Source organism: Columba livia, chromosome 5 (assembly GCF_036013475.1).
Source record: "Columba livia isolate bColLiv1 breed racing homer chromosome 5, bColLiv1.pat.W.v2, whole genome shotgun sequence".
Lineage (NCBI taxonomy): Eukaryota > Metazoa > Chordata > Aves > Columbiformes > Columbidae > Columba > Columba livia.
The window spans coordinates 62744936-62768629 of record NC_088606.1 but is presented as its reverse complement, the minus strand read 5'-3'; the positions used below and the strand labels follow the sequence as shown (position 1 = coordinate 62768629).

The window sequence follows — 23694 nt, the reverse complement described above, 5'->3', positions numbered from 1 at the left end:
CAGTGTTTTACTGACTAATTTGCCTCAAAGGTTAATATCAAGATACTTTCTCAAGTACACAATATTTGTTTCGCTTTAAATCCATTGCCAAGTTGTTCTGAAAATAAGGGATAAGTTATACAAAGCCACAGCTAGTCTAAGTAAAGCAACATTAAAAATGAGAAGACCAGTATTGAAAAGAGCAAGTTTGTTTTACAAATGCTTTTATGCAAACTCCAGTTATGAAGCCAGTTCACAGTTCTTACCTTTCTATTTCCACTTGCTGGTTGTTTGCAAGTACTGCTGCATTACTATTTTCAGGAACGCTTGCTTGTTTTTCTTCATATTCTCTCAGTTTCTCTTTCAACATTAGAATCTAAAACAAAAAAGGTATATTTTAAGGTATATTTTAATTGGAAGATAGGGGCTTTTTTTAAACATACCATTCCATGCTTATGTCTTGAACACTTTTACAAATGGTAAGAGGTGATAGTCCTCTTATTATACAAAAATCTTTCTTACTTCAAAAGACTATACGGGAGAATTAGTACAATATTGCCTTATAGGTTCAATCCCATGAGCATTTTCTTTAATAATAATAATAACAATAATAATAATTAATCTTTCAAACTTTAAACAATGGATTTATTTATTTATTTTTACATACCTCTTTCTTTTGTTCATTGCAAATTTTAACATACTGGCTTATATGACTGTCCACACTAACAACATTGCTCTTCAGCTGTTAAAAAAAAGAAACAAGTTACAATTTCAGCAGGTTCCTTCATGTTTTCCTGCATAATAAATACACTGTGTCTAAATACTACATAATTACACTTGTACTATATTATGAGGGATGAAAAACCTTGACTTGCACAACAAAAATATGACTCTTAGCTTTTGCAGTCATCTGTTGCATACCATGGCTATGTCATTTCCCTCACAACAGAACAAGAAAAAATAATGACATTTACATGTGCAAGCACATTTTGCATCTATTCAGACTAGTTTTACTGTTTAATGCGTACCTCGTGCGTTTTATCTTTAAGTATGCAACAAAAGGAAACCACAGCCAAGCCCATATTACATAAAATAAATTAGGAGTTATTATACAAAGGATTATGAAAAAACAAACAAGAATAATAGAGAGTAGAAGACAGGATATCCAGATACCTTTTTGCTTATCAATATAATCTCATCGTGCAACTTGGTTCCAGCTGAATTCTACCCGTAAAAAGCCTCAACTGGCACTTGTACAACTGCTCAGACATTTCGTTAACATGCTTTACAGTTCTCTGAGAATGTAATAGTAAGATACTGAAACTGGATGTGAATTCTACCAGCTGATGATTAGTTCTAAATTTGATACTCACAAAACAAACCCTTTGAAACCAGAAGCATAATCCCACTAATGAAGCTATGTTGCTAAAAGCAACAAGTACTATCTACTTTGTATCTACTACATCACTCAGACAATGGAGAGTTGACTCTAAGAAAGAAGAGGTAACCGAACAAAATTTTGAGACAAAAGTGAAGGAAATGACAATCTTCTAATTGAAATAACTCTCCTCTCAATATTATGTTATTATACTTTGACAAAAGATCAATAAATGCCACCATACTCACAGAAGATTTGATATCCTTTGCCCGGTTTGCATACTTCAGAGTATTGTACGTATCATCGTAGAACAGAAAAGATGGACTAACAGCAGCTATCATTATTGTTCGGCAATTTCCTCCAAGAGAATCTTTCAGTAAACGAGTAAGTTTGCTGTTTCTATAAGGAATGTGCTGTTTCTTGCTCTAGAAAAAGAATTATATGCGTTTTTATGGATTAGTCACTGTACCTTAAATATTCACCTGCCTAGAAGGCTACTTAGAATTTCAACACCACCACAAACCACAACAAACAGTCTTGGAACTTTTCTTTGGCATGAGTAATCTTTCTCAAAATTACATATGCATCACAAAAGGCTTTAAATCTCTTAGAACTGTTTAATACCTTTATAACAGATGTACTACCCAGATTACTTTCCAACATCCATATACACAACAACTATTTTTGAAATACGGGCAATTAACAGAAAACGTAGACTACATTAAACTGCTTTTGGTTCATGGAATAATTGAGGTTGGGAAGGACCTCTCAAGATCCCTCTAGTCCAATCCCTCTGCTCAAAGCAGGGTCAACCAGGGCAAGTGGCTGAGGACTATACCCAGTTGGGTTTTGAATATCTCAAAGAATACAGACTCTACAACCTTTTCAGGCAGCCCAAAGTCTATTTTCTGAAACATTTTTTCGAATCACATCTACAGAATCCAGATCTCCCAGTACGAAGTCAGGTCACTGGGGCCCAAATCCCAGAAGTCAACATGAAGAATCCTACTTATGTCAATGGTACAGGTTTTAAATTCTGCATCTCACTCCAACAAGATGTGCAGCCCCAGGAAGGCAAATCTGATTATTTCCTCTGGCATATTTGAAGGGGAAAATTGTTAGCAGACCAGAAGGACCAACAGGGTGTAGCTGTAGGCAATGGACTTGACTTTGGCAAAAAGTTCAGGTTTGGGCATTCACCATCACAACTGTCCTCTCCCTTTCCGTTGAACTGGGGAGCCCAATCAGGGGACTAATTCACTACCATGAGCATGAGTTGGAGGGTGGCAGTGGGGAAGGTGCATGTGGATGCACATAAGAGTACAAACGAACAACTTTGGATAGGTGTTTTTCTCTCCTACAAAAGCCTCCTCCCTCAAGATTAAAGGGCATAAACCTCTGGAAAACAAAAATCTTTGTCCTCATAAGGCTATTTATTTACTCATGCAAGCTTCTTTACAGATTGAGGTGGATAAGAAGAGCAGGTACATTTATCTTTTACACTCTCCTTAGGTAGCTGCAGATTATTTTTGAGACCTCTTTCCCATTGGGGACATCTTTCAGCTATCACAGAGATGATGGTGGAAACCCACAGAAAACCTTAAAGGAAAATTATGACATGAGAAGCATCAATGCAATCCCCATTACTCAATGAGAGCTTTCCATTCATAAACATGTTTTCAGAACACTAGGAAGTGAAGACTGCATGGGAAAGCAGCACATACCTTTGGATCTGCCAAGGCATTAATGACATTTCCGAGAGCTAGCAAGGAGCGGTTAATATTTGTTCCCTCTCTAAAACGAGCCCCCTTGGCATTTGTAGCGCTGGCACGTTCAGATCCCGCCAGGTCAATAAGAGACATTTTGGCGATGCGAACATTTTGATTAATACTAGCTGTTTTATCTTGCTGCCTTAGGTAAATCTACAATAAAACAAAATAAAAACAACAATTAGAAGTAACCACTAATCACTCTGCTGTTACTCTAAGCAGTACATTTATTTTACAGTGTAACAAATATTTTCAGAATTTTTTATTGGAATCCTTCTAGGAATCCAAGTTTAACATTTCAGTACATAAGTAACATAGGCAGGTAGTTTGGCCTAATGGAAAATAATGAATCCATTTTGACACCTAAAACTTACCTGCTTCAGGTATTAGTAGGAAAAAGGAAGCAGAGTGTGGCTGCACTGGATTTGGCTGGGATGGAGTTAATTTTCTGCATAGCAGTCAATGTAGCGCTTTCAGATTTGTGACCCCAACAGTGCTGATAACATTTCAGCTTCTGCTGAACAGTGGTTGTACAGTGCCAAGACGGTGGGCAAGATGTTGGAAGGGGACACAACTGGGACACCTGACCACACCGACCAAAAGTTTATCCAAAAAGAACCGTAAGGTATTTCCCTCTCCCGTTTGATTCATTACCCTGTCCTACTGCAGAGTATTAAGCAAGCAACTGGACCAGGACTTACACTGACAAATGAATTTCATAGCTGCAATAATTTTTTATTCTACCATGCTCAAGATGTACACCACACTACTGCACTTTAAACTGAAAAAAGGTGTACATTTTTTAAAGCCACCTTTAAGAGTATGCTGTAAAGATATATATGGGGATAAACCAGGAGAAAGGCTGGACTTCAGTGATTGAGACTTAACTGTCATTACAATTAATAGGGGAACAATACTCACTGCTGTGAAAACACATAGTACTCCAGGGTCTTTTGGAAAGCTGTGACCCCTGAGGCCACTTGTTCCTGCTCATCTCTTCTTTCCTGAAATCTCCTTTATGCAGGAGATACAGAAGGAACTAAATGGTTTTGCTTCCTTCTACTAGTGAAGTTATTCTTTCCTCGGGTTTATGAGGAAGTAGGTAGAGCATGATTATACAGTCAATAAGAAGAATTACAGTTGTCCTTAAGCAGCTCTTACTTTTTTGGGATTCTCTATAAATTTAACCTTCTTTTGGGTTGCGTGCCTTGCCATTTGTAAGTCTAATGGCTACCGAACCTTTCATGAACGCACTTTTAGACAGTGAATTGGGAAAGAGTTGCCATACGTATAAGGTAATTGACTAATACAGACAATATCTCACCAGTACTGTAGGCTTAAGCTTTGCGGATGGATGAAGTCTTCACAGCAATTTTTGACAGAAAAAAAATTGACAAGTATTGGGAGTGAATAAAACTCTTATGACTTGCCACAAAAGGTATGTCTATATCAAATAGACAAGGCTCTATATTAAACAATGCAAGTTCTGTTGTACTATTTCTAGGACTATATATATACACACATATATATATATTAAAAAAAAGCCACTTCCCTGTACTTACCTTGGTAAAGTAGCTATCTCAGGCTTGTAAGACTCTACAAGAACCCAGTAAGTGTCATTAGTGAAGAAGGGAAAGGTGTACGGACAGACAAGCTTTGTTACATGACTCAAGCTTTTAGAAAAATTCAAAAGAGACAGGAAATGCCCCAAAGCAGAATCTTTTCTATTTCTTTGTCCATCAGCAGAACACTTTCAATAGAACAGTGTTGCAACTGGGATTTTACTTTCAGATGCAGTAATTGCCTGACCTAGATAGAGATTTCAAACCCGAGACAGATGGTACAATGAGGCACAACTTGCATCTCTAAAATCAGAAAGTCTTGGGCCAAGACTTTTACTACTTTCTGAGTCAGTTCCAGAAAACATCCTTCTCCAATAAAGTTAACAACAAAAACCAAAGTCAGCATAAGAGATAACTGACCTCTACAAACAAGAGCAACTCTTAAAATAACAGAAAATTTGAAAAATGAAGAGGAATCAAGACAGCATTAGGGATTTCTCATCATGTATATCTGCAGAACCAAAGATGCAATAGAGGATAAGTAGATAAGAGATGTTTTGTAGAATGTGACAAATTTGTGGAAATATCTGAGAAACTGACATAAATGATTCCTTGTAGCACTAATTGCCTACTTTGTAATTATTTCTTACAGATGCCAACACTGCTAATAAGTGCAACAAGTAGATAGGTTACCTAAGAATCCACTTTAAAAAAAAAAAAGCGTATGGTTGTGAATTTGCTTAGCTTAAACCAGTATACATTAATTCAAATCTGTTAAACTTATAGTTATATTGATTGGATCAATCCAGTTAGCAACAGTAATACTCCTCTACAGCGCAACATGCAGATGCAGCATTTCTGTTAAGCCTTTATTTACACACACAGTTTTCTAAATCCTCCTCTCCTCTCAAGCGTAAAGTCACTTCTGCAAAAAAGGCTTAAAACCCATTCATTAACAAATGTGTTATTCAAAGGGTGCACTAGTTTATCTTTGAGAACACATGATATTTGTAGATATTTATGTAAATCACACATTCAGGATACAATCGTTTAACAAAACAAACCATGACTTTTACCAATAATTTGTGCACTTAGCAGAAAATAACACTTAAGCAAAAGCAATTGAATACCTTGATTGACAGCTAGGCCATCTCAAAAGATAAACTGCAACAAACATTCAGGATTATCTCATTACAAGAGTTCACTGGATTAGGAATACTGAAAGGAACACCAGATAAAGTTTTCAGTACCTACAGTATCCTTGAACAGAATCAGTCTGAGAGCTTTTGTGAATTAACTGTGCACTGGAACTGAATGCTGAGTGGACAGCAGAACATGCTTTCAGACATGGCAATGTCCAAGCTTTACATGGAAAGGTCTTTTCCTTCATGGAAAAGTTCTAACACATAGACATTTGTCCATGAATATCAAGTATGTAAAGTTTCACAGTAATTATATTTGACAAAAAGAACTCAGTGAAAAGCTCTCTTGTTCCAAGCTTCAAGCTAACAGTCGTTAGAAGAAATATCTTTTCTGTAAAACAGTAATTTTGAGCTTTGAATATACTTCCATATCATTCTTTGTAAATATGTAAAGGTTACAAGCAGTCAATAAGAGTAAACTAGAAAACTTTAATCTCCTCTTAGGCAAGCTAATATTCAACAGAGTTTAAAAAAAGAAAGATTGCATTGCACAAAACTACAACTCACACTAATGACAACTGTACATCTGCTTTATCATTTTACCTGAAAGACAGCATGGGACCGGGAAGAGGAGGCATTTACATCAGTGGGATGCTGCGTTCTATTTTTATTTCCATAATCCAACATTTGAAGGATTTCCTCTGCTGATTTAGGCTTTTAGGGTAGAGCATAAGATAAAACCATGTTATTTTTTCCCCTTTTAATCAAGTATAGGAGATTCTATACTGATCCCAAAACACACTAACATTCACCTTCAAAAGAAATAAACGAACTTAAAATTTCTTGTCTTGGAATTGAAGCATTTCAGACAAACATTTGCAGTTAAAAAGCAGTAAGGCACAAAAAGCAAGCACTTAATAAATGCAGAAATTTAAATTGCTGACTTTTTTTAGCAAAGAGTTTAAACAAATCTGCAAAGGTTCTCCATAGTTAGAAGTCGTCTCATTTAAGAATGATTGACTTAATTTTTCTTGTACTAATGCATTAAACAGTGATATCTTAACTTTTTCCCCCACGAGACCCAAGCTTTGGAAAGATGGTGTTCACAGACTGAGCAAAACTAATAACACTGTTTCCTGTTGCATTGTTAATCCATGCACAGAGGAGCTGGAAGTTACATAGTGTTTCAAATACACTAAAAGGCTGCAAGAAAATAGGGCCGTGAGAGTTGATTTTCGGATCAGAAAACCAAGTTCTCTCACAATGTTTGCCAACTAATCGCTGTGCTGGCCTGGAAAAGTAATTTATCATGGAACTTTTCAAACTTAGTTATTTAAAAACAAAAGCAACTGTGAGACATTTCAGAGATGTAGAACACTCCAAGATGGCACTGAAGGCAATTAATTTCTTTAACAATTGCGAAGATGTTTTAGGCAAAAAATGAATCTTTCAAAACCTGAATTACCAAAATAATTGTACCCTTTTGATAATAAGGATTGAATGCTTTTACCCGTTTCCACTAAAGAATATTAGCATTTTTTCTACAACACACTTTTAAATAATTAATTAAGTTTGCAAGTTACTAAGGTACCGGTGATTACGGCCAGAAAAAAAGCCCACTAAGAAATGCCCAAATTGCTACAGCTTTCACAGATCAACGGGAAGTTCACCATTTTCTCAAACGTATTGGGAGGTTTCCTGAATTTCAAGATCTATTTCCATACCTGATGTAACGTAAGCCCTTGAACTACCACCCCTTTCTGGGTATCTTCACGAACAGCCAGAGGCCCCGAGTTTACCAGCAGATCACGTATCTGTTCATTGTAGACCTTCGAATGGGAATTCAAAATATTTTAATAAAACTATCCTATCGTACTTGACAGAATTAAACTTAACTAGCCAGAAATCATCACAGTCTTTTCTAGTACTTCTTTTAGATAAAGCAACAAATTCATTCTGTAGAATTTTTGCCAAACAGCTTTCTTATACCAAGGTGGAAATATTCAGTTAATTCCATTTGCATGAATTTTTTAGCCATTGAAGTGGGAGTCACTCTTTCCTAATAAATGTTCTTAATAAAAAAGTCAAAGTTTACCTATTTTTACTAAAACGCTTTTGCAGCAATCATGAATTCAAAGCATTTATTGTCCTCCGTTACTCTTCATAATTCATACTGTAGTGAGATTTTGTAATCCAAACATATTTCTGTTAAAATTCTTAAATACTGTATTTCCTGGTCTGTGGAAGCACTTGAAACAGCACGTGGCAAAGCAAACTTTTTGCTCCTCCTTCTCCCCCCAAAATACTAACTAGTCTTCCATTAAAACTTTGAGTGGGGATAAAAGGTAACAATTTTACTATTACAGCTTGGCAACAGTGCTAAAACAACTACTTGTAAAAAGAGAACTGTGATGCAAAAAAAAGGGGAGGAGAATGTGACAAAGAACAAACAGAATATTTGTAGAGGTAACCATTCACAGAACAGCTCTAATTCAAGTAATTGTGCTATGTCTTCAATAAAGTAAACATAAAACTTTAGAAAACAACATCAAAAAGGCATTAGACAACATTTTTGTGATTTCACTGTGCTTAAAGGATTTTATTGTGAAATCCTGAAATATAACCCTGAAAAGATATTTTCTTGTACACATCAACAGATGTTCAAGAGGGATGTAACTGATCGGCAAGACAGAAGTCATTAGAATATTTAGTAAATGTATTAGAATAGATTGTCCTTTTTGGACAGTCTTCTGTTAAATAATAACAGGTGCCTATAAATAACAGCAAATTTGTGGAGCACAGTTCAGTTCTATTTCTATCAGGGACAACATATTTTATAAAGTCCCAGGAAGGGCCAGGGGAATGCAAAACCAGCTTGTCTTTATTTATTAAAACATGCCTTACTAAAAACAACATACTAAATGTAGGAACTCGCTTACCTCTAAATAAGAGACAGCAAGATTGCATATTTTATCTTCTTTCATTTGATCCATGCAATTATAAAGTGCCATCATGGTTAAATACATCACACCAGGATCTTCAGGGGAACCCAACATTGTATGAGTCTTTCCAGCTCCCGTTGCACCATATGCAAGCACTGAATTTTTGCAAAAACAAACAAACAAAGCAAAATATTTACTTTATACCAGTAAGCTAATTGGAAACACAAAAACAAATAGACGTTCACACACCTCTGTCATTCTGCACAGCTCTTTTCATAACTGATCAAGTTTCTTACTTAGGCTTTACCTCTTACATCTATAATCAGAAAGTTATTTCAAAATCATATCAGTTTTTGAATTTTCAGTGCAAAAGTCATTCATTGTTAATTTACATGGAAATATTATTAGCTTGGTCTCATAACACTAAACCATCAACTTATTGCAGGTAGATATTTCATTTCCTCACCACATTCCATCTGCCAATTAAAAAAAGCAAGCTACTGATGAGAGTTCATAAAGCAGGTTACCACACACTCAGTGACACAACCACTTCTGATTGAACAACTCTTTCCAGAGGGCTTTCTTCAGAAATATCTATATATCAGATAAAATTCTTGCCTACTATAACACTAACATGAACTCATTTCCAAAATAGAGTAGAGCTATCTTAAGTTCCATAAACCTTCAGTCTCTCATTATCTATAAATTAAAACAAATGCTTTATTTCTCTCTCAGCCTTTTTTTAAGGCCTCTGCAGCAGTCAGGTACAATGGTAGAAACTTTGAGGAATTTAGTGAAGTTTTTGAATTGAAGATAAATAACAAAGTTACCTGTGCAGTTATATCCATTTAAGAAGCCATCGATTACATTTTTGGTCGTGTGCTCAAAAACTTCCAACTGGGATGAACTTTCATCAAAGACAGCATCAAATACAAATTTCAGATCTTTATTTTTTCTCTTATTAATATCCCTATGGGTAAGTTTCTTCCCATGAAAGAAGCTGACTTCTTCTTCTTTTGGATCGAAGACCAATATATGCTGGTCCACAACATGAACGACCTTGCTAAAGTTGCCATCTTTTTCCTTTTGAGACTCTGGGCGGACACGGACCACCACTTTCACATGATTACAGACATCTTCCTCCTTAGCAGCAGACATAGCAACATCCCTTTTGTCCCCCTTCTTTGCTTCAAAGGCTCTTGCGGACCAAGCAGCTGGATCTTTCCTGCAATTGACAAAATAAGAGTGAAAGGTCTAACACTTCAAATATAAACTTCTGAATAGTTCACGCCTTCAATCAGGGCTAACATCTTGTACCTGTGCTGGACCTGCCCATCCCCCTGGGCTGCTGCAGTGACAGAACAACTTTGGAAAGCACAGTAACTGCCCTGAAAAGGTGACCTAATTCAGCACAGCTTTAAGGAAACCAAGTAGCATTTCCCTAGGAAATCAGGAAGCTTAATTTAACAAATTGAGCTACTAATTAATCTACCGGCTTTCCTTTAGTTCAGAGCAAAGTTCCAGATGACCTACCAGGTTTCTACACAGAATCACAGAGTGGTTGGGGTTGGAAGGGACCTCTGGAGATCATCCAGTCCAACCCACCTGCTAACGCAGGTTCACCAGAGCAGATCACAAAGGAATGTGTCCAGGTGGGTTTGAATGTCTCCAGAGGAGACTCCACAACCTCTCTGTGCAGCCTGTTCCAGGGCTCTGGCACCCTCAGAGTACAGAAGTTTCTCCTCATATTCAGATGGAACCTCCTGTGCTCCAGCCTGTGCCCGCTGCCTCTCACGGCCTGTGGGTTTCTTGTCCTTCAGCAAAACGCGGAGCTTTCTCTGCGATGCTGATTCAGTTGCATTGCGCGTAGGTTTAAAGAAACAGCGAAAGTTGGATTTACTTCAACGTTATTTGGATGGGACACAGTAACACGTTCCGCAGATGCTAAAGCAGAAAGTCCCTTTAACGGGCCCTCCCAGCTGGTCACCGGGGCCGCTCGTTCTTCAGAGCGAACAGCGACCTTCACAGGAAAGGCTCTCGGTGACACCTTTTCAGCCTAGGGACACGCTTGCCCTTTCTCTTTCTCAGCCGAGCCGCCCCACGGCCACAGAACCAGAAGGGAACGCAGGGGAACACCCGGAACGGAGCAGCAGGGGAGCCGCGGCCCAGCCCCACCCGGCCCTCCTCACCCAGCGCTCCCTCGAGCTGCGCCACCAGCCCCACAGCACGGCCAGGGCCGCAGCAGAAGGACCAAACAGGGCCCAAGGGGACAGGACCAAAGCGGGCCGGGGTCACCACTCACCTCCGCACGGCCGAGCAACCGCCGCCTGCCGCGGCCGCCGAATTCAAACACAAGCGGCCCTGCCCTCCCCGCCTCCTCATTGGCCACCGCCCCCATGACGCCACCAGCGCGACGGCGCCGAGGGGTGAGCGTGAGGGGACGCGCGGCTGCGCTCGGCGCCAGCTGGGGCGGGCAGCTCCGCGGTGCGCAGCGGGATGGGGGCGCCTGGGGGGCTTAGCACTGTCCTGCTTTGTGGGGGTTGCCGGTGCCTGCTGGGGGTGGGGGGAGTGTTGAGATAGCGGCTCCGGTGTTGTGAAGCTGAGGGGGTTTCCTACTTTCCTGAGCCTCTCAGGAGGACTGGGAGGCCTAGCTGGGGTTGGCTCTGAGGGGCAGCGGCGGAGCCCGCGGTCAGCGGGGCTTCCCCAGCCTGGTGGGGAGGACAGGCAGGCTGTCGCTACCAGGGCCCGTCGTGTCCCCCGGCCCGGGCGGGGATGGGGCTGTGGGGTGTGGGTGTCTCTGGGGAAAAGCCTTACAGGGTCGAATCTCTGCTCTATCTCTGCTTTTACTGTCCATTTGAGTGCAAATCCTGCTCTGCAGCCTCAAGCCGCTTGAATGCTGCTTAATATGTATGATGTATATAACGCGTATGCTGTAGGAAAGGATGCTTCTGCGTGCTTCTGAAAAAACAACACAGATGTGTAGGATGAGGTTGGTTGTGTGTAAAGTGTGTCCCTGGTGTTAACGACACCTCCTGGGCCCGTAGCGATGTAGGGCAGGGAGAGCTGGGTGATGGTTGTTGGCCTTTGCCCTCTTCATACAGTATTTTCTGTAGGGGCTTTGTGGTTTGTTGCAAAACTGCAAGGTGGTGGTATTTCTGTGCAAGGTTGTAGAGGGATGCACACTTCCAAATTTAAGACTTACAAGTTTAAGGTAAGGGGAAATATTGCCTGACTGAGGCTTAAATTACCAGGAGAATAACTTTCCAGGAGAATAACTTGCCAGAGGTGATAACTCAGCATGTTCTTATCTATGCAGGCAAGAGATGTGAAGTCTCTGGCTGGGTAAATGCAAGCAAAGCACGAAGTAAAAATCTGATAGGTAAAATAAGGTTGCCCTTCTGTTAATGGGGTAAATGTAGGATGGCACTCTTTTCAGATAGTTTTATGTCTAAGTTTGCAACATTCTTGCCTGGAAGGAGAGACTAGGAAATACATTGTTACAGGAGATCTCAGCTCCATAAAGAAATGCAGATACCTTGTCAATAAAACCTTATTGTTATCTTTTTTTTTTTTTATTTTTTTTTTTTTGATGGGAGGTAAAAATTTACTTAAGTCATGCAGCTATCTACTAGTAGGTTACTGAGTTGAGGTGTTTTGGCTAGAGGGGAAATTCATCAGTTCTCCATGTGGTTACAGACAAAGTACATAGCAAACCACTCTGATGTTCTGGGTGTTATTTCAGTTAGTTATACTCTGCAGAATTCTTACATTTGGCTGTGTTCAAAAATATTTTGTATTACAAGAGGTAATGCATAATGAAAACCATAGAATTATTATGTGTGTAACACAAACTTATAGTGCTGTTTTAAATATGGTTGCAGTGTTTGTCTTGTCCATTACTGGTTTAACTAGAAATATAGAAAACTTGGCAACCAGATTGCTGTGTTCAGAGCAATCATCTCGTTGCACTTGGCAAAACAAAGGGGACCAATTTGAAAGTAAAGTCACTGTTCTGGTTGTGCTCAGATTTGGTTAGTCGTTGAATGTTAGTGTCTCTGGGACATTGTAACGCTGTTGGAGTCCTGGCAATGAAAAGGAAAAGGAGATGTTGCTGTTGAAAAGGAAACCATTGTTGTTTGAATATGATTGACTGGTAGATAATATTGAAAATTCTGAAAACAGGTTAGAGTTTCTCACTTTTTGCACTTTTTGCTGACATGATGTATCTGTAAAACTGCCCATCTTGGACTGCATACTGCTTTACTTACAGCATTTCCACTTTTTAAAAACAAATCTAGTATTTTAAATATTTTTGTTAAGTAATTCCCTACGTCTACTGTTTTTCTAGGTTGTTCAGCTCCAAAATGTTGTCTCGGTGTCTGTGCCAAGTTCACAAATGTGTCTTTCTGAGCAACTTCAAACTGAATTCAATAAATGTGGCTACTTTGGCCAGAAGGATCCATTCTTCAGCAAAAAAGCTTTCTGACAGTGAATTAAAGGAACAAACTGTCCCAAAATGTGAAACTGAAGAGATGCCTCCAAGTACAGAAGACAATAATTTTGGAAGATTGCACACACCAGTGATGCTGGAGGAGGTTGTTAATTGTTTATCCCCCCAGCCAGGCCAGGTGAGTCAAAAGTTGTGGTCAAATCTTGTTGCATGGCCTTGTGAAAACTTCTTTTGTTTGGAACACAGTGTTTTGGAAACCACAGAGAATCTAAATAATGTAATTTTTGCAATGTGCATTGCCCTTGCGTGTGTCCTTCTGTTGAAGATGCCTAAACTAGTGAAATACATAAGGAACTTTCAGTTCAGATTTCATTCACCTGTCAGAACTATGATGAAATTTTCACACATTAAATGAACAAAGAAATTGTGACATTGTATAAAGTATTTTTCAAGTTGCGTAAGTGTTTACTTGAATAAGAATTAAGAGGAGGCTGATGGGAAACTGTTCATTAAACTGTGTTTGTTGATATAAATAAGCATATTTGGCAATAAAACTTGCAAAAGAAACTATTCCTGGTTATAAACTGGAGAGTAACAATTGTTGTCCCTGAAGACTTTCTGAGATTTAAAATATTTATTAATGTAAAATAGCTTATTATTGGGGTGAGTGTTTTTTTTTTCAGGTCTGTGTATATGTGGTTTTGCAGATTTCTAAGAGAGTGGTGAACTGCTGGTGACAGACATAAGAGAGCACAAGTGTGTTATAACTTGAAAAGGAGGATTTACGCTAAACAGAAGCCTGTTTAGCATAACCGAAAATGAAAACAGCACTTCCATTTTTCTTTTGTAAAGGCAGCGTAAATCAGACGTTTGCAGCACTTTCTGAAGTCCGAAGTTTTGAAAATAAGTAGTGTGCAAAAGCATGAAGTGTGTCAACTGAGTTTTGCTGCAGTTAACATCAGCGAAATTTTCAACCAAGGCTGAGACTGTTTCTCACTCACACGAATGGTGGTGCAGTTTCTGTTAACATGGATATAGAACTGGGACTGTGGTATCAATTTATATTTTTGAGGTGATAGTCATGACTAAGAACTTCACAAACACTGTATTTTATGGGCAGGGAAGTTATTCTGATCTTGGATTTTGTTTTTCTGCTTTCTTTTCTCCTGTGCACATGAAGATTTCCTCTACTGGGTTTTAACACAGTTACGTTATTTGTTACAAAAAAACTGATTTGGACCTTTATTTCTTGTTGTGTCCTGAGACAAGGAGTTCCCAAATATAAGGAAAATTAAATTAGAAAGAAAACGTTCTCCCTATAGTTTTGGTCATTGAATGGGGTTTTCATTTTACTTGTAGGTGTTCCGAAGAAAATAAGTGTTACTTAAGAGTGAGTCACAGCTGAGATAAGGACATTAGTACCCTCCTACTGAATATTCTTGTTGACTGTCTCGTTTGTGGAATCTATTTGTCATGGGTTTAAGCAACTGTTTTCCCACTTATCTTTGAATCTTCCTTTATTGCTTTAGAGCTTGTTTCTACAAAGTCCCTGTAGTAGTCCTGTCTTCAAAGCATATTGTACAAATTAGTTTTTACCGATTTACCGTTCTTCTCCTCGATGAATAGTCTGTTGCAGTAAATCTACATGCAAGTAATTTCCTATGTAAGTTCACTGTATTGGCTAAACTACATTTTAGTCTTCAGTCCACTAGTCTTTTTTACACAAACTCAGCCACTGTTTCTGCATTTGTCTGGGCAGCTTGAGTTTTCTCTGTTCTCTTAAACTTCAGTGGTTGTGAAGAGCCAAGCTTCCTTTTCAGAACGAATGTCTTTGGACATCCAGAAGCATGTTTTCCTGATTTTTCTCCTTACTTTTTCCTATTTTGTCCTTTTCAATAGTCACTGGATCTCTTCCACATCATATGGCCATAGTGATATGAAATGAATTTCATTAGCAGTAAGTTCTACTATGAATGCCTGAGGATGAAACTTTGAAATTTTAATGATTCTTATGGGGGTCTTATAACAAAGGTTCTTAAAGGTTGCAGAGCTCTAGGAAACTACTTGATAGTGTTACAGCACAAACAGCACACTTTTATGTATAATAACTAGAACAAAAACAGGCATTATTGCTGTTATAACCTACTCAGATGTAATGGGGAAGCTTGTAAACTGGTCTTGTATAGTTTTACATTAAATGTGATCTAGACTAGAGCGGAGATACAGTGAGCTCTAGGAGCATTACTTGGTTTTTGAGAGTTCTGGAAGCTTTTCTTTAATATCTGTAAATTAAATGATAGGTGATCAAACTTGAGGTGAGAAAGAATGAATAAGACCATTCCATTTTCTCCAGTGTTAGAGTGGTTCATCAGAAACAAAGTTAATATCAAATGAGCTTTTGATCTCGTTCTGTTCATTGTGTCTGCAAAAAATAAGGCAGTTGACTTTCCCCAAACAGATGTTGTCTGACATCTTCTTGAGTTAGTTGGGACTTCTTGCAGAGGTATCCTCTTTGATTCTTCATAAAATTATTCGGATTATTTTTTTTCTACCAATCTTTCATTAGAGAGGGTATCCTCTTTGTCTTGGAAATAATGTGTGATACTTAGCTTCTAGAAAGAGATGGTTATTTCTTAAAACCCTCCAGGATTGCCATGAGCTTTCCTTTCAGTCTTTCAGTTATACATTGCATCGTTCTCAGGATAGCTACGATTTTCATGCATCCAAATGTCAAATGATTCTTTTTCAACTGAGAGAGTATGAGTATGGCCTTCCAAAATAACAAGAAGCAGCATAAGACATTGCTGACAGTCAGACATGGGGATTTGTCACTGAAATGCTGCTTGAGCTTTGCAGTTAGTTTGAAGACAGCGGCCTTTCAGCTCCGAAGTTCTCTTACCACTGTTGGATGTTGATCTGGAACGGAGTCATTTCCTTCCTGTTCCTCAGAGCTATAATTGTCAAGTAATAAATGACACTCAAAAGAAGCTGAGGTAGATTGCTGGTGTGCAAAAGCTGAGTCTTGTTCTGAAATTGTTCTTTTAGTTTCTTTATATCCTTGGCCATATATCAGTAATTGTTTTCCACCTTATACTGAGTGTAAGCTCCTAAGGACAAAAATAACCTTTCTCTGTACAGCACCCTGCAGAGTGGACTTCTGTTTTGTGAGAAGAGTTTCCAAGAATCATGGTGTATAAATAGTTATGTGGCTGTGCTGGTGGCCAGTGTACTTACCGTAGTACTTCCAAAGCAATCTGCAAATAATTTGTAATTGGAATAACCCATTTACACTAAAGGCTCTCAAAAATGAAATTTTCCACGGGCTGTCCAAGCTAAACAGGAATTTAAAAGGGACCTTGAAAAATTAAATCTGAGTTCTTAAGTTGTATGAGGTATTTTGTAGGATAAAACCAAAATACTGAGTTTGGCATGGAATATTAATTACATCCTGAGATAATTGCTGCAATACTTGTTTTGGATGAGCACTACACTCCCATGGACATAGGAACTGTTTTTATCATTTTAGCCTGTTTTCCCCTGGACTTGTAAATTGCAAGTAGTCCAGTGACAAAGTGATTCATATAGTCTTTTTTGTTGTAGAAACAGCTGTATGGTTTTTTTGTGGGAAGCATACTGAAAATACCTTTCCACATGCAAAGTGTATGATTAATTCTTCTATGGCAGCAGCACACAATAACGGTAAACTGTCATTGTAAAACGAGCAAAAGACACTGGAACTTGGAAAAGGCAAATTAATAAAGCAAAATTCTGTAAATAGACTGGGCATTACAGAAAACTTTTTTGCTGTGATACTTCAGCGTTACTGGGAGTATTGAGAGTGATTTCAGCTGATCCTGTGCACCCAGTCAGTCACTCTTGTCTTGCCTGATTTCTTGGTCGTGTATAATGTAATTTTACAGAAGAGAATAGCCGGGTTTCAGATCGCAGCTGTGTAGAGAGATGTGTAATGTAGAGTGCATAACTAACTATATTCATGTTTTGTGGTGTGTAATAGGAAATTTGTTAAACAGAATCTCATCGTCTAGAGAGCATTGCTTAAAATATTTGGCTAAAATCAGACTTTAAAGGGGGATTTTTTTTTTTGTGAAATTAGCATTTGAAAGTAGTGCGTGAAAATGGAAAACATTTTAAAATTATTTTCCAAAATGTTTTAAGACATGCACAAGATAGTCCTTTAAATATTGTTTTAAGGAACAATATTATCTGTTTTTCTGGTGACAGTGTTTACATGGGAAGTTGAAAGAGCAGGCTGCATTTGCCTCAGTTCCTTAACTTATAACTGATCGCTCTCAGCTGTGACAAGCAGTCTAAATAAAAAAGTTAACAAGGTAGAAGGAGGAGTATTTAACAAAGTGATGCTGACAAGTGTCATACAAGTTCTACATTACCTGCGTCTGGGTGGATTCTGTCATGAGATGAGAGAGGCAAGAAGGGAGGACAGGGAAGAAAACAAGACAGGAGATGGTGTTCATGATGGGCTTGTTGATCGAGGGAGTGCAGGAAGTCCAGTCATGCTCTTTAGTTGTCTGAAGTTTCTTGCTTTGCTGTTTTCTGTAGTGGGTCCTGAAAGAATACAGGGATCACAAATCCCCTAATGGCAGATGAATTAAAGCACATAGGACTTATTTGAGAGCACTGCACGTTTGTTTTGAAGCTGGTACTGCTGTGTTATTAGACTGTGGTACCAGGAAACAAAAAATAATGTATTGGATCTGAATGATGGCAAGATATGAATGAGGCATGGTGAAGAAATGCCTTCAGATTTTACTTTTTTTATACTTTGAGATTTTGCTCTTTAACTTAAAAACTTGGGAGGGAAGAATAAGTTGGCTACAGCTGCACAGGGAGGAATCTTTCGGTTGTGGTTCTTGGACACCTGCCCGACCACCTCTTCTCCCCACCTGCAGCCCGGCTCTCAGCAGGCGCTCCTCAATGGGATCATCAGCAACAAGACAGCTCTCACCAACTTTCTTCTGCGTCTTTCCTGTTGCGGTAGAGGAAGGGAAGCCTGGAGCTGCCATCTCCGAAGAGACCAGCAAGGGAACTTGGGCTGCCTACAGAGAACAACTCTGCAGATGCGCCAGATTTCATTTTGTTGTAATTCTGGGTTAGCTCGCTGGTACCACTCTATCACATAACAAATGATAGTGCTTCAGGAGACTATTTAAGACGCTGTGTTATAATAAAGCAAGATTCAATGCTTTTGGGTGACTCAGCTTGTAATGACGCTGTATATGCTCTCCTTTTCTGTTGTGACAGCATTACTCTTTGCACCTCTTGGGGAAAACTAATAAAATTCACCAGAAAGTAATCTAAGCCCTTTAAATTTTAACTTGAGTGAGCCTGTGATCCCAGAAAGGATGATAATTAATATATGTAGCTACTCATTTCCTCCCCATCTAGTACTTTGTGTCTTATTTAGTCAGCCTTTTGGCTGAGCTTCCTTATGAAATATTTGAATTTGAGTTTGTAAACAGGAATAAAGACTTTCTACCACACAAAATATTACTAGGGGGTTTAAGATCATGCTTGGAGTACAGGAAATAACTGCATATTTTTCCCTTTCTTGTCTTTCTGTTTAAGGTAATCCTGTTTTGAGTAGCAAAACACAGGCGTGTTCTGCATGAAAAGGTTAAACTACCAAATCTGATGTTTAAAATTAATTTGTATCTGAAGTCACTGAAATTTATGGTCCAATTTTATTTTTTATATATATTTTTTTTTAATTCTCAGAGTTACTGAGCACATCGTCTTCATTCCGGTGCTGTTTGCTGGTGCTCAACAGCTTGGGAAATACTTCTATTAATAATTGTATTTCAGACACTGAATCAACTAATATTGTTTCAGGCTCCCTCTCTATAAAAAGTTGTATTATCTGATGTCAAATTGCTGCAGGCATTTGGCAGCCAAGACATATCAAAAACATGTACGTGGCTTTTTTGGGTTGACTAACCATAAATATTAAAGAATGGATTAGATTTTCAGTTGAGCCTTTGTAAAATTTTCATTGCATCTTAAATGTCTCCTCAGTTATAACAGAGGAAAGACGTTTCTTGTGAGGCAGCTGAGGAAATCATCTCTGTCTTGCTAAGTGAAGTGATTAGCTGAAGTCATTCAGACATTGAAATTTTAATTTCCTATGGAAATGTTAATAAGGGTGTGCTTGAGTCATAATGTCATTAAATCTAATTCCAGACAACATTACTCTTAGGAAAATGAGTGAAGTAAATAACGCATATTGAGGCGAAGTTTTTGCTTTTTCTACCTCTGGTCTAAGAGGGAATTGGGAAAGGGCTCCTCTGTGGTCTGTTGCCTTGACAAAATTTGATCCCAGGAAACTTTCTGGATATTTGAAATTAATTTTTAGGCTATTGAGTGATTATGATTGATAGCTGCTCCAAAATACCATTCGTAAGTCTCTTTTCTGTGCAGAATGATGTAGAGATGGTTGATAGAGAACGCAAGTTACTGAAGTGCTTGAATATGTAGACCTGGTGTGTGATCTTACGGGTGTTTCTGCTGTTTACTGGTATAATTTAGTAGCACCCTCTGGCGTGTGGATGAGCTAAATGTGAAAAATGGGTAATAATAGTTGCGTTAGGTTGAGTTGTTGGATAGGCTGGCACTGGAAAATTATTTTGTATCCTACTTAATACATTATGCGAGAAGGTTGTTTTCTTACGAAATGCCAACTGTTTATTTAGATTTCTAGATGTTGATTGTTAGACCTGTAGTGCAAACAACTGTTTAATCATTTCATATTCTCAAAAAGATGCTTTTGGAAAAACTTCAGTTACATTCCATCTATAAGTCCTTATTTTATTTTTTTTTTAATTACAGGTGGTAACTTTTTACATAGATGAAAGACATGTACTGTATAGAACTGATTGGAGATATTTTCTTGCAACTAAAATCCGTTTCCGCTGTGTAATTAATTCATTTACTTCTTCCTCATCTCTCTGGTAGATACTACAGAAAATGGTTTGTATGGTGCAGTGTATTACCATTAGCAAAAATTTAAACTGTTGTTTTCTTTTCCTTTGGTCATTTTACTTTCTGACAGGTGATATTATAAGACCTTTTAATCCCTTTATAATACTTTCACTGACAAGTTCGGCTCTTTTATACTTGAGGAAGGTTTGGATGGGAGTTGTGCCCATATAAATCTGTGGCTTTATCTGTACAATGTAGCTGCTCATACATTTCATAGCACTCTGATCAACATCACCTTTTTGGTAATAGATCCAGAATTTTGGAAGGGTTGTTTACTTTTCAAAACATTGTAAACATATGTAATTTGCTGCTGAGAAACTTGAAATGACTATTTTGCTCTACATGGTATCCTTGACCACTTTTTGGCACAGATGTTTTTATTTTCCAGCAGTTCCTTTTAAAATTCATTTTTCGTTGTTCAATAACTTTATATTAGAACGTGGCAGTATTTTGTTACTGGTTGAAGCTGAGATGGCTTTAGAAAATAAATAGCAAGTCATCTTTCATTTTTGGGGTTCCTGATAGAAGTAGCAAATGCGGATGCAAATTGCAGCTTTTTCAGAATGGGAGGTAGGGACCTGACAGTGTCTGGTTACGAGGTTCTCTAGATTGTGATATTTTCCATTCTGTGTGGCAATAGTTTTGAAATACTTATTAAGAGTCAAAATAGGTACTTTCTAGTTTAAAAACAGATATGTCTGATTTACTGTATGAAACTAAACATATTTGCAAAATATTTTAAATTCTCCTGAGAGGGAGGAAATGTTATTAGTATGTTAAAGACTAAATAGCGCTTCTTACTAAATAGCAATGGTATAAAAATATCCTGATAAAAATGCAAGAGTATCTTTGATTATCTTTGACCTCTCATTTTCTTAGTTCTAGCATTTTTTTATTTGCAAGTGAATAACAGCAAAGTGTATGTTTTAATAATTTTTCATCTGTGAATGTGTGTACAATTTCGTAATTTATTTAGAGAGATATTAAAACATTCCAGCATTTCTCAGAGAGTAGATTTCTCTACTAACAAATCTTTATTGCAGTCCCATGAGTAACCAACTTTTATAGCGTGTCTCACTGTGCTGACACTTTGTAACAATCCGTTTTATTTGAAATAATTTCAAAAGCCTTGTGTTTTGGCAGGCATATAAAACAAGTATGCCCTTTTAATTTTTGTATATTTAATCAAAATCAAAGACAAAGTCTTAGCTATACCAAGATAAAATGATAATCCTTTCTCTACGTGGTTGATCTATGCATGCATTAGGATATAGCGGTAGGTGCAATAAACGGATTTGGGATAAATTGGGAGAATGCAGGAGACTTGTTCGTTGTAAGCCACATCCTCAGTCAACTGAAGAAGCAGTGCTTAGAACTGAGAAATAGAATTATTAAAATGTATAGATATATGGTTTGGAATTAATCTGGGGTAGGTTTTGTGTGTAGTAAAGCTTAGTGTAAAGTCCTTGTTCAATGGCTTTGAGAAGCTTACATGAGGTGTGTCCTTTCAACAGGTGTCACTTCTAGCAGAGCAGTAAGTGAACACCTTGACGGAGGAGAAGATGAGAAAGATTCATAGAAACGTTCTGTTTTCTCATAGATAATTCTGTTACCTGCTAGTATTTTGTTGACTGAAGTGCTAACACCATGGAGAAGGAATGACCTCAAATGGATTAAATCTCTGAGTCGGTATTTTTGTTCTAGTGAAAATAGTTCTAGATTTCTGGTAGTTCTAGAAATATGATTTGATTAAATATTTTGCAAATTTTGACAGATGCCATTCTCTAAACTCAGCAAGATTACTATTGTGAAGTCTGAAGCGAGTGTTGGTGTATATTTTGTTTGAATAAAGAGGATTTATCTTTTTTAATGAAGGATTTTGTGGCTGGGTAATTGTTGAGCAGGGCTGAATACAGACCCCTCTGCTGACCTTGAATTGATAAGCAAACCGTTACCTAGGGAAAGTATCAAAATGACAAAATGACCTCTTTTTGTAAGTGGGAAATGGTATCCTGTTGAAAAGCCCTTCTCGGTAGAACATAAACCACTTATTTCTGAAGTAGTAAACTCTTGCTTGGCCACAAGTAGCACTTAATTAGCTGTTTGGGGTTTTTTTCTCAATATTGTAGTACTTTTATCTTTAGAGGACTTTCTAATATACACAGACTTTGTAACACTAATAGGATTTGCCTGTATTGCATAGATCATTTGGGAAGATGCCCAAGTTGTGATTCATTGTGATGTTTTAAGGAATTATAAAATGCTTGTGGATTCATCTGGATTATTTTATCATGGTGACATGATCTGGATGGGTTTCCTTGTTTGAAGAATTTTGCCGACACCGTCAGGTTCTTAAGATCTGCTGTATTTCTTGAATGACTTCTTGGTGAGACATTAAAAAGTCTACCTTAGTTTTGGTAGATTGGGTTAATGAATTTCCTTCATATGTTTTGAGCATGGCTTAGAATAGGTTAAGTGTTTATTCACTGTAGACACTTTTGATCTGGTATAATAAAATCATGAAAAAACACTAAGTACACTAGATTTCTATAGCAAAAATATTTAAAAGCTTTCTTGTCCTATAGAAAGAAAACCAGCGCTTAAGATGACTTTCTGCAGAATTTTTGGATTTCTGTTTTGGTTATACTGGAAGCGTTAATAAGAATGAGCTTTTTTACAGCAAATGTGTAAAAAATACTTAATTTTTTCTTTTAAACTCAAGACTATTTGTACAACTACCTGTCTAACCACTCGTTTATGGTTGAACAGGCATTTGTACAGAATCAGACGTTAAAAAGTTGCTTTACTTGGTGGCCTGTATTTTACATCCAATCTTTATCAAAAGAAGTTGACTGGAGGATCATATGAGTATTACAAAAGACTAGACTAAATATGTGAAAAGTGCATCTTGGCATGACAGGCAGCATTGGTGTCCTCTGTTTTCCAATTTGCACAGTTTTAATAATGCAGTAGAGGATAAATGAATTGTTCAGTTGTCACAACTGTGGCATTGGTTTTCCAGATTGCAGCAAATGTTTGTGTTTTTTGAGCTTCCTTTGTATAATGCTTTTAATATTTTTTAATGTAATTACATTTAAAAATGTTTTTTAATGTAATTACATTTAAAAATTACATTTAAATAAAGCTCACCTTCTTTTTAGCACAAATTAGAGTTCACCTGCATTAGCATTCTTTCAGTAAAGAACCTTCTTTTGAGAGGGTGTATTGATTGTCCCAGCTTGAAGCAGATGGTTCTTGTTGCAGTGCACAAACTGGGTTTCTTCAGACGGCGCCAGGAGATGGATTCTGACAGTGCTCCTTGTGTTCCAGCTGTTAATAAACATTCAGCCTCCGTGAATCCCATGGGCACATGTGTCAGGTCTCTGACAAAATGCTTGTTCTGCCCTTTGAGAACCTTCTTCCACTGGCCTGCTGTGATGGGCATAGCCAGAGGGTGC

The 23694-nt window shown here is 37.8% G+C and overlaps 2 protein-coding genes across 12 annotated transcripts in view; one reads left to right on the top strand and one right to left on the bottom strand.

Moving 5' to 3' along the window:
- Positions 1-11184, bottom strand: part of KIF18A (kinesin family member 18A) — a 36719-nt gene extending 25535 nt beyond the window's left edge. Inside the window, exons 1-9 of the mRNA XM_065065448.1 lie at positions 11075-11184; positions 9603-9997; positions 8770-8927; positions 7555-7659; positions 6434-6544; positions 3082-3279; positions 1606-1782; positions 647-721; positions 246-355 (exon numbers count right to left, since the gene is read on the bottom strand). Of these exons, the coding sequence (XP_064921520.1) occupies positions 246-355; positions 647-721; positions 1606-1782; positions 3082-3279; positions 6434-6544; positions 7555-7659; positions 8770-8927; positions 9603-9997; positions 11075-11154 (1409 nt within the window). The 5' untranslated portion in view covers positions 11155-11184. The remainder of the gene's footprint in view (positions 1-245; positions 356-646; positions 722-1605; positions 1783-3081; positions 3280-6433; positions 6545-7554; positions 7660-8769; positions 8928-9602; positions 9998-11074) is intronic.
- The window catches only part of METTL15 (methyltransferase 15, mitochondrial 12S rRNA N4-cytidine), an 85793-nt gene continuing 73167 nt past the window's right edge, over positions 11069-23694 (top strand). For 2 of the 11 annotated variants that reach the window (XM_065065455.1, XM_065065459.1), the window contains exons 1-2: positions 11591-11761; positions 13121-13400. In XM_065065455.1, coding sequence (XP_064921527.1) covers positions 11715-11761; positions 13121-13400 — 327 coding nt within the window. In that variant the 5' untranslated portion in view covers positions 11591-11714. Of the gene's footprint in view, positions 11762-11843; positions 11984-13120; positions 13401-23694 lie in introns of those variants that run through there. The other 9 variants (XM_065065454.1, XM_065065458.1, XM_065065453.1 and 6 more) reach the window with 9 other exon arrangements.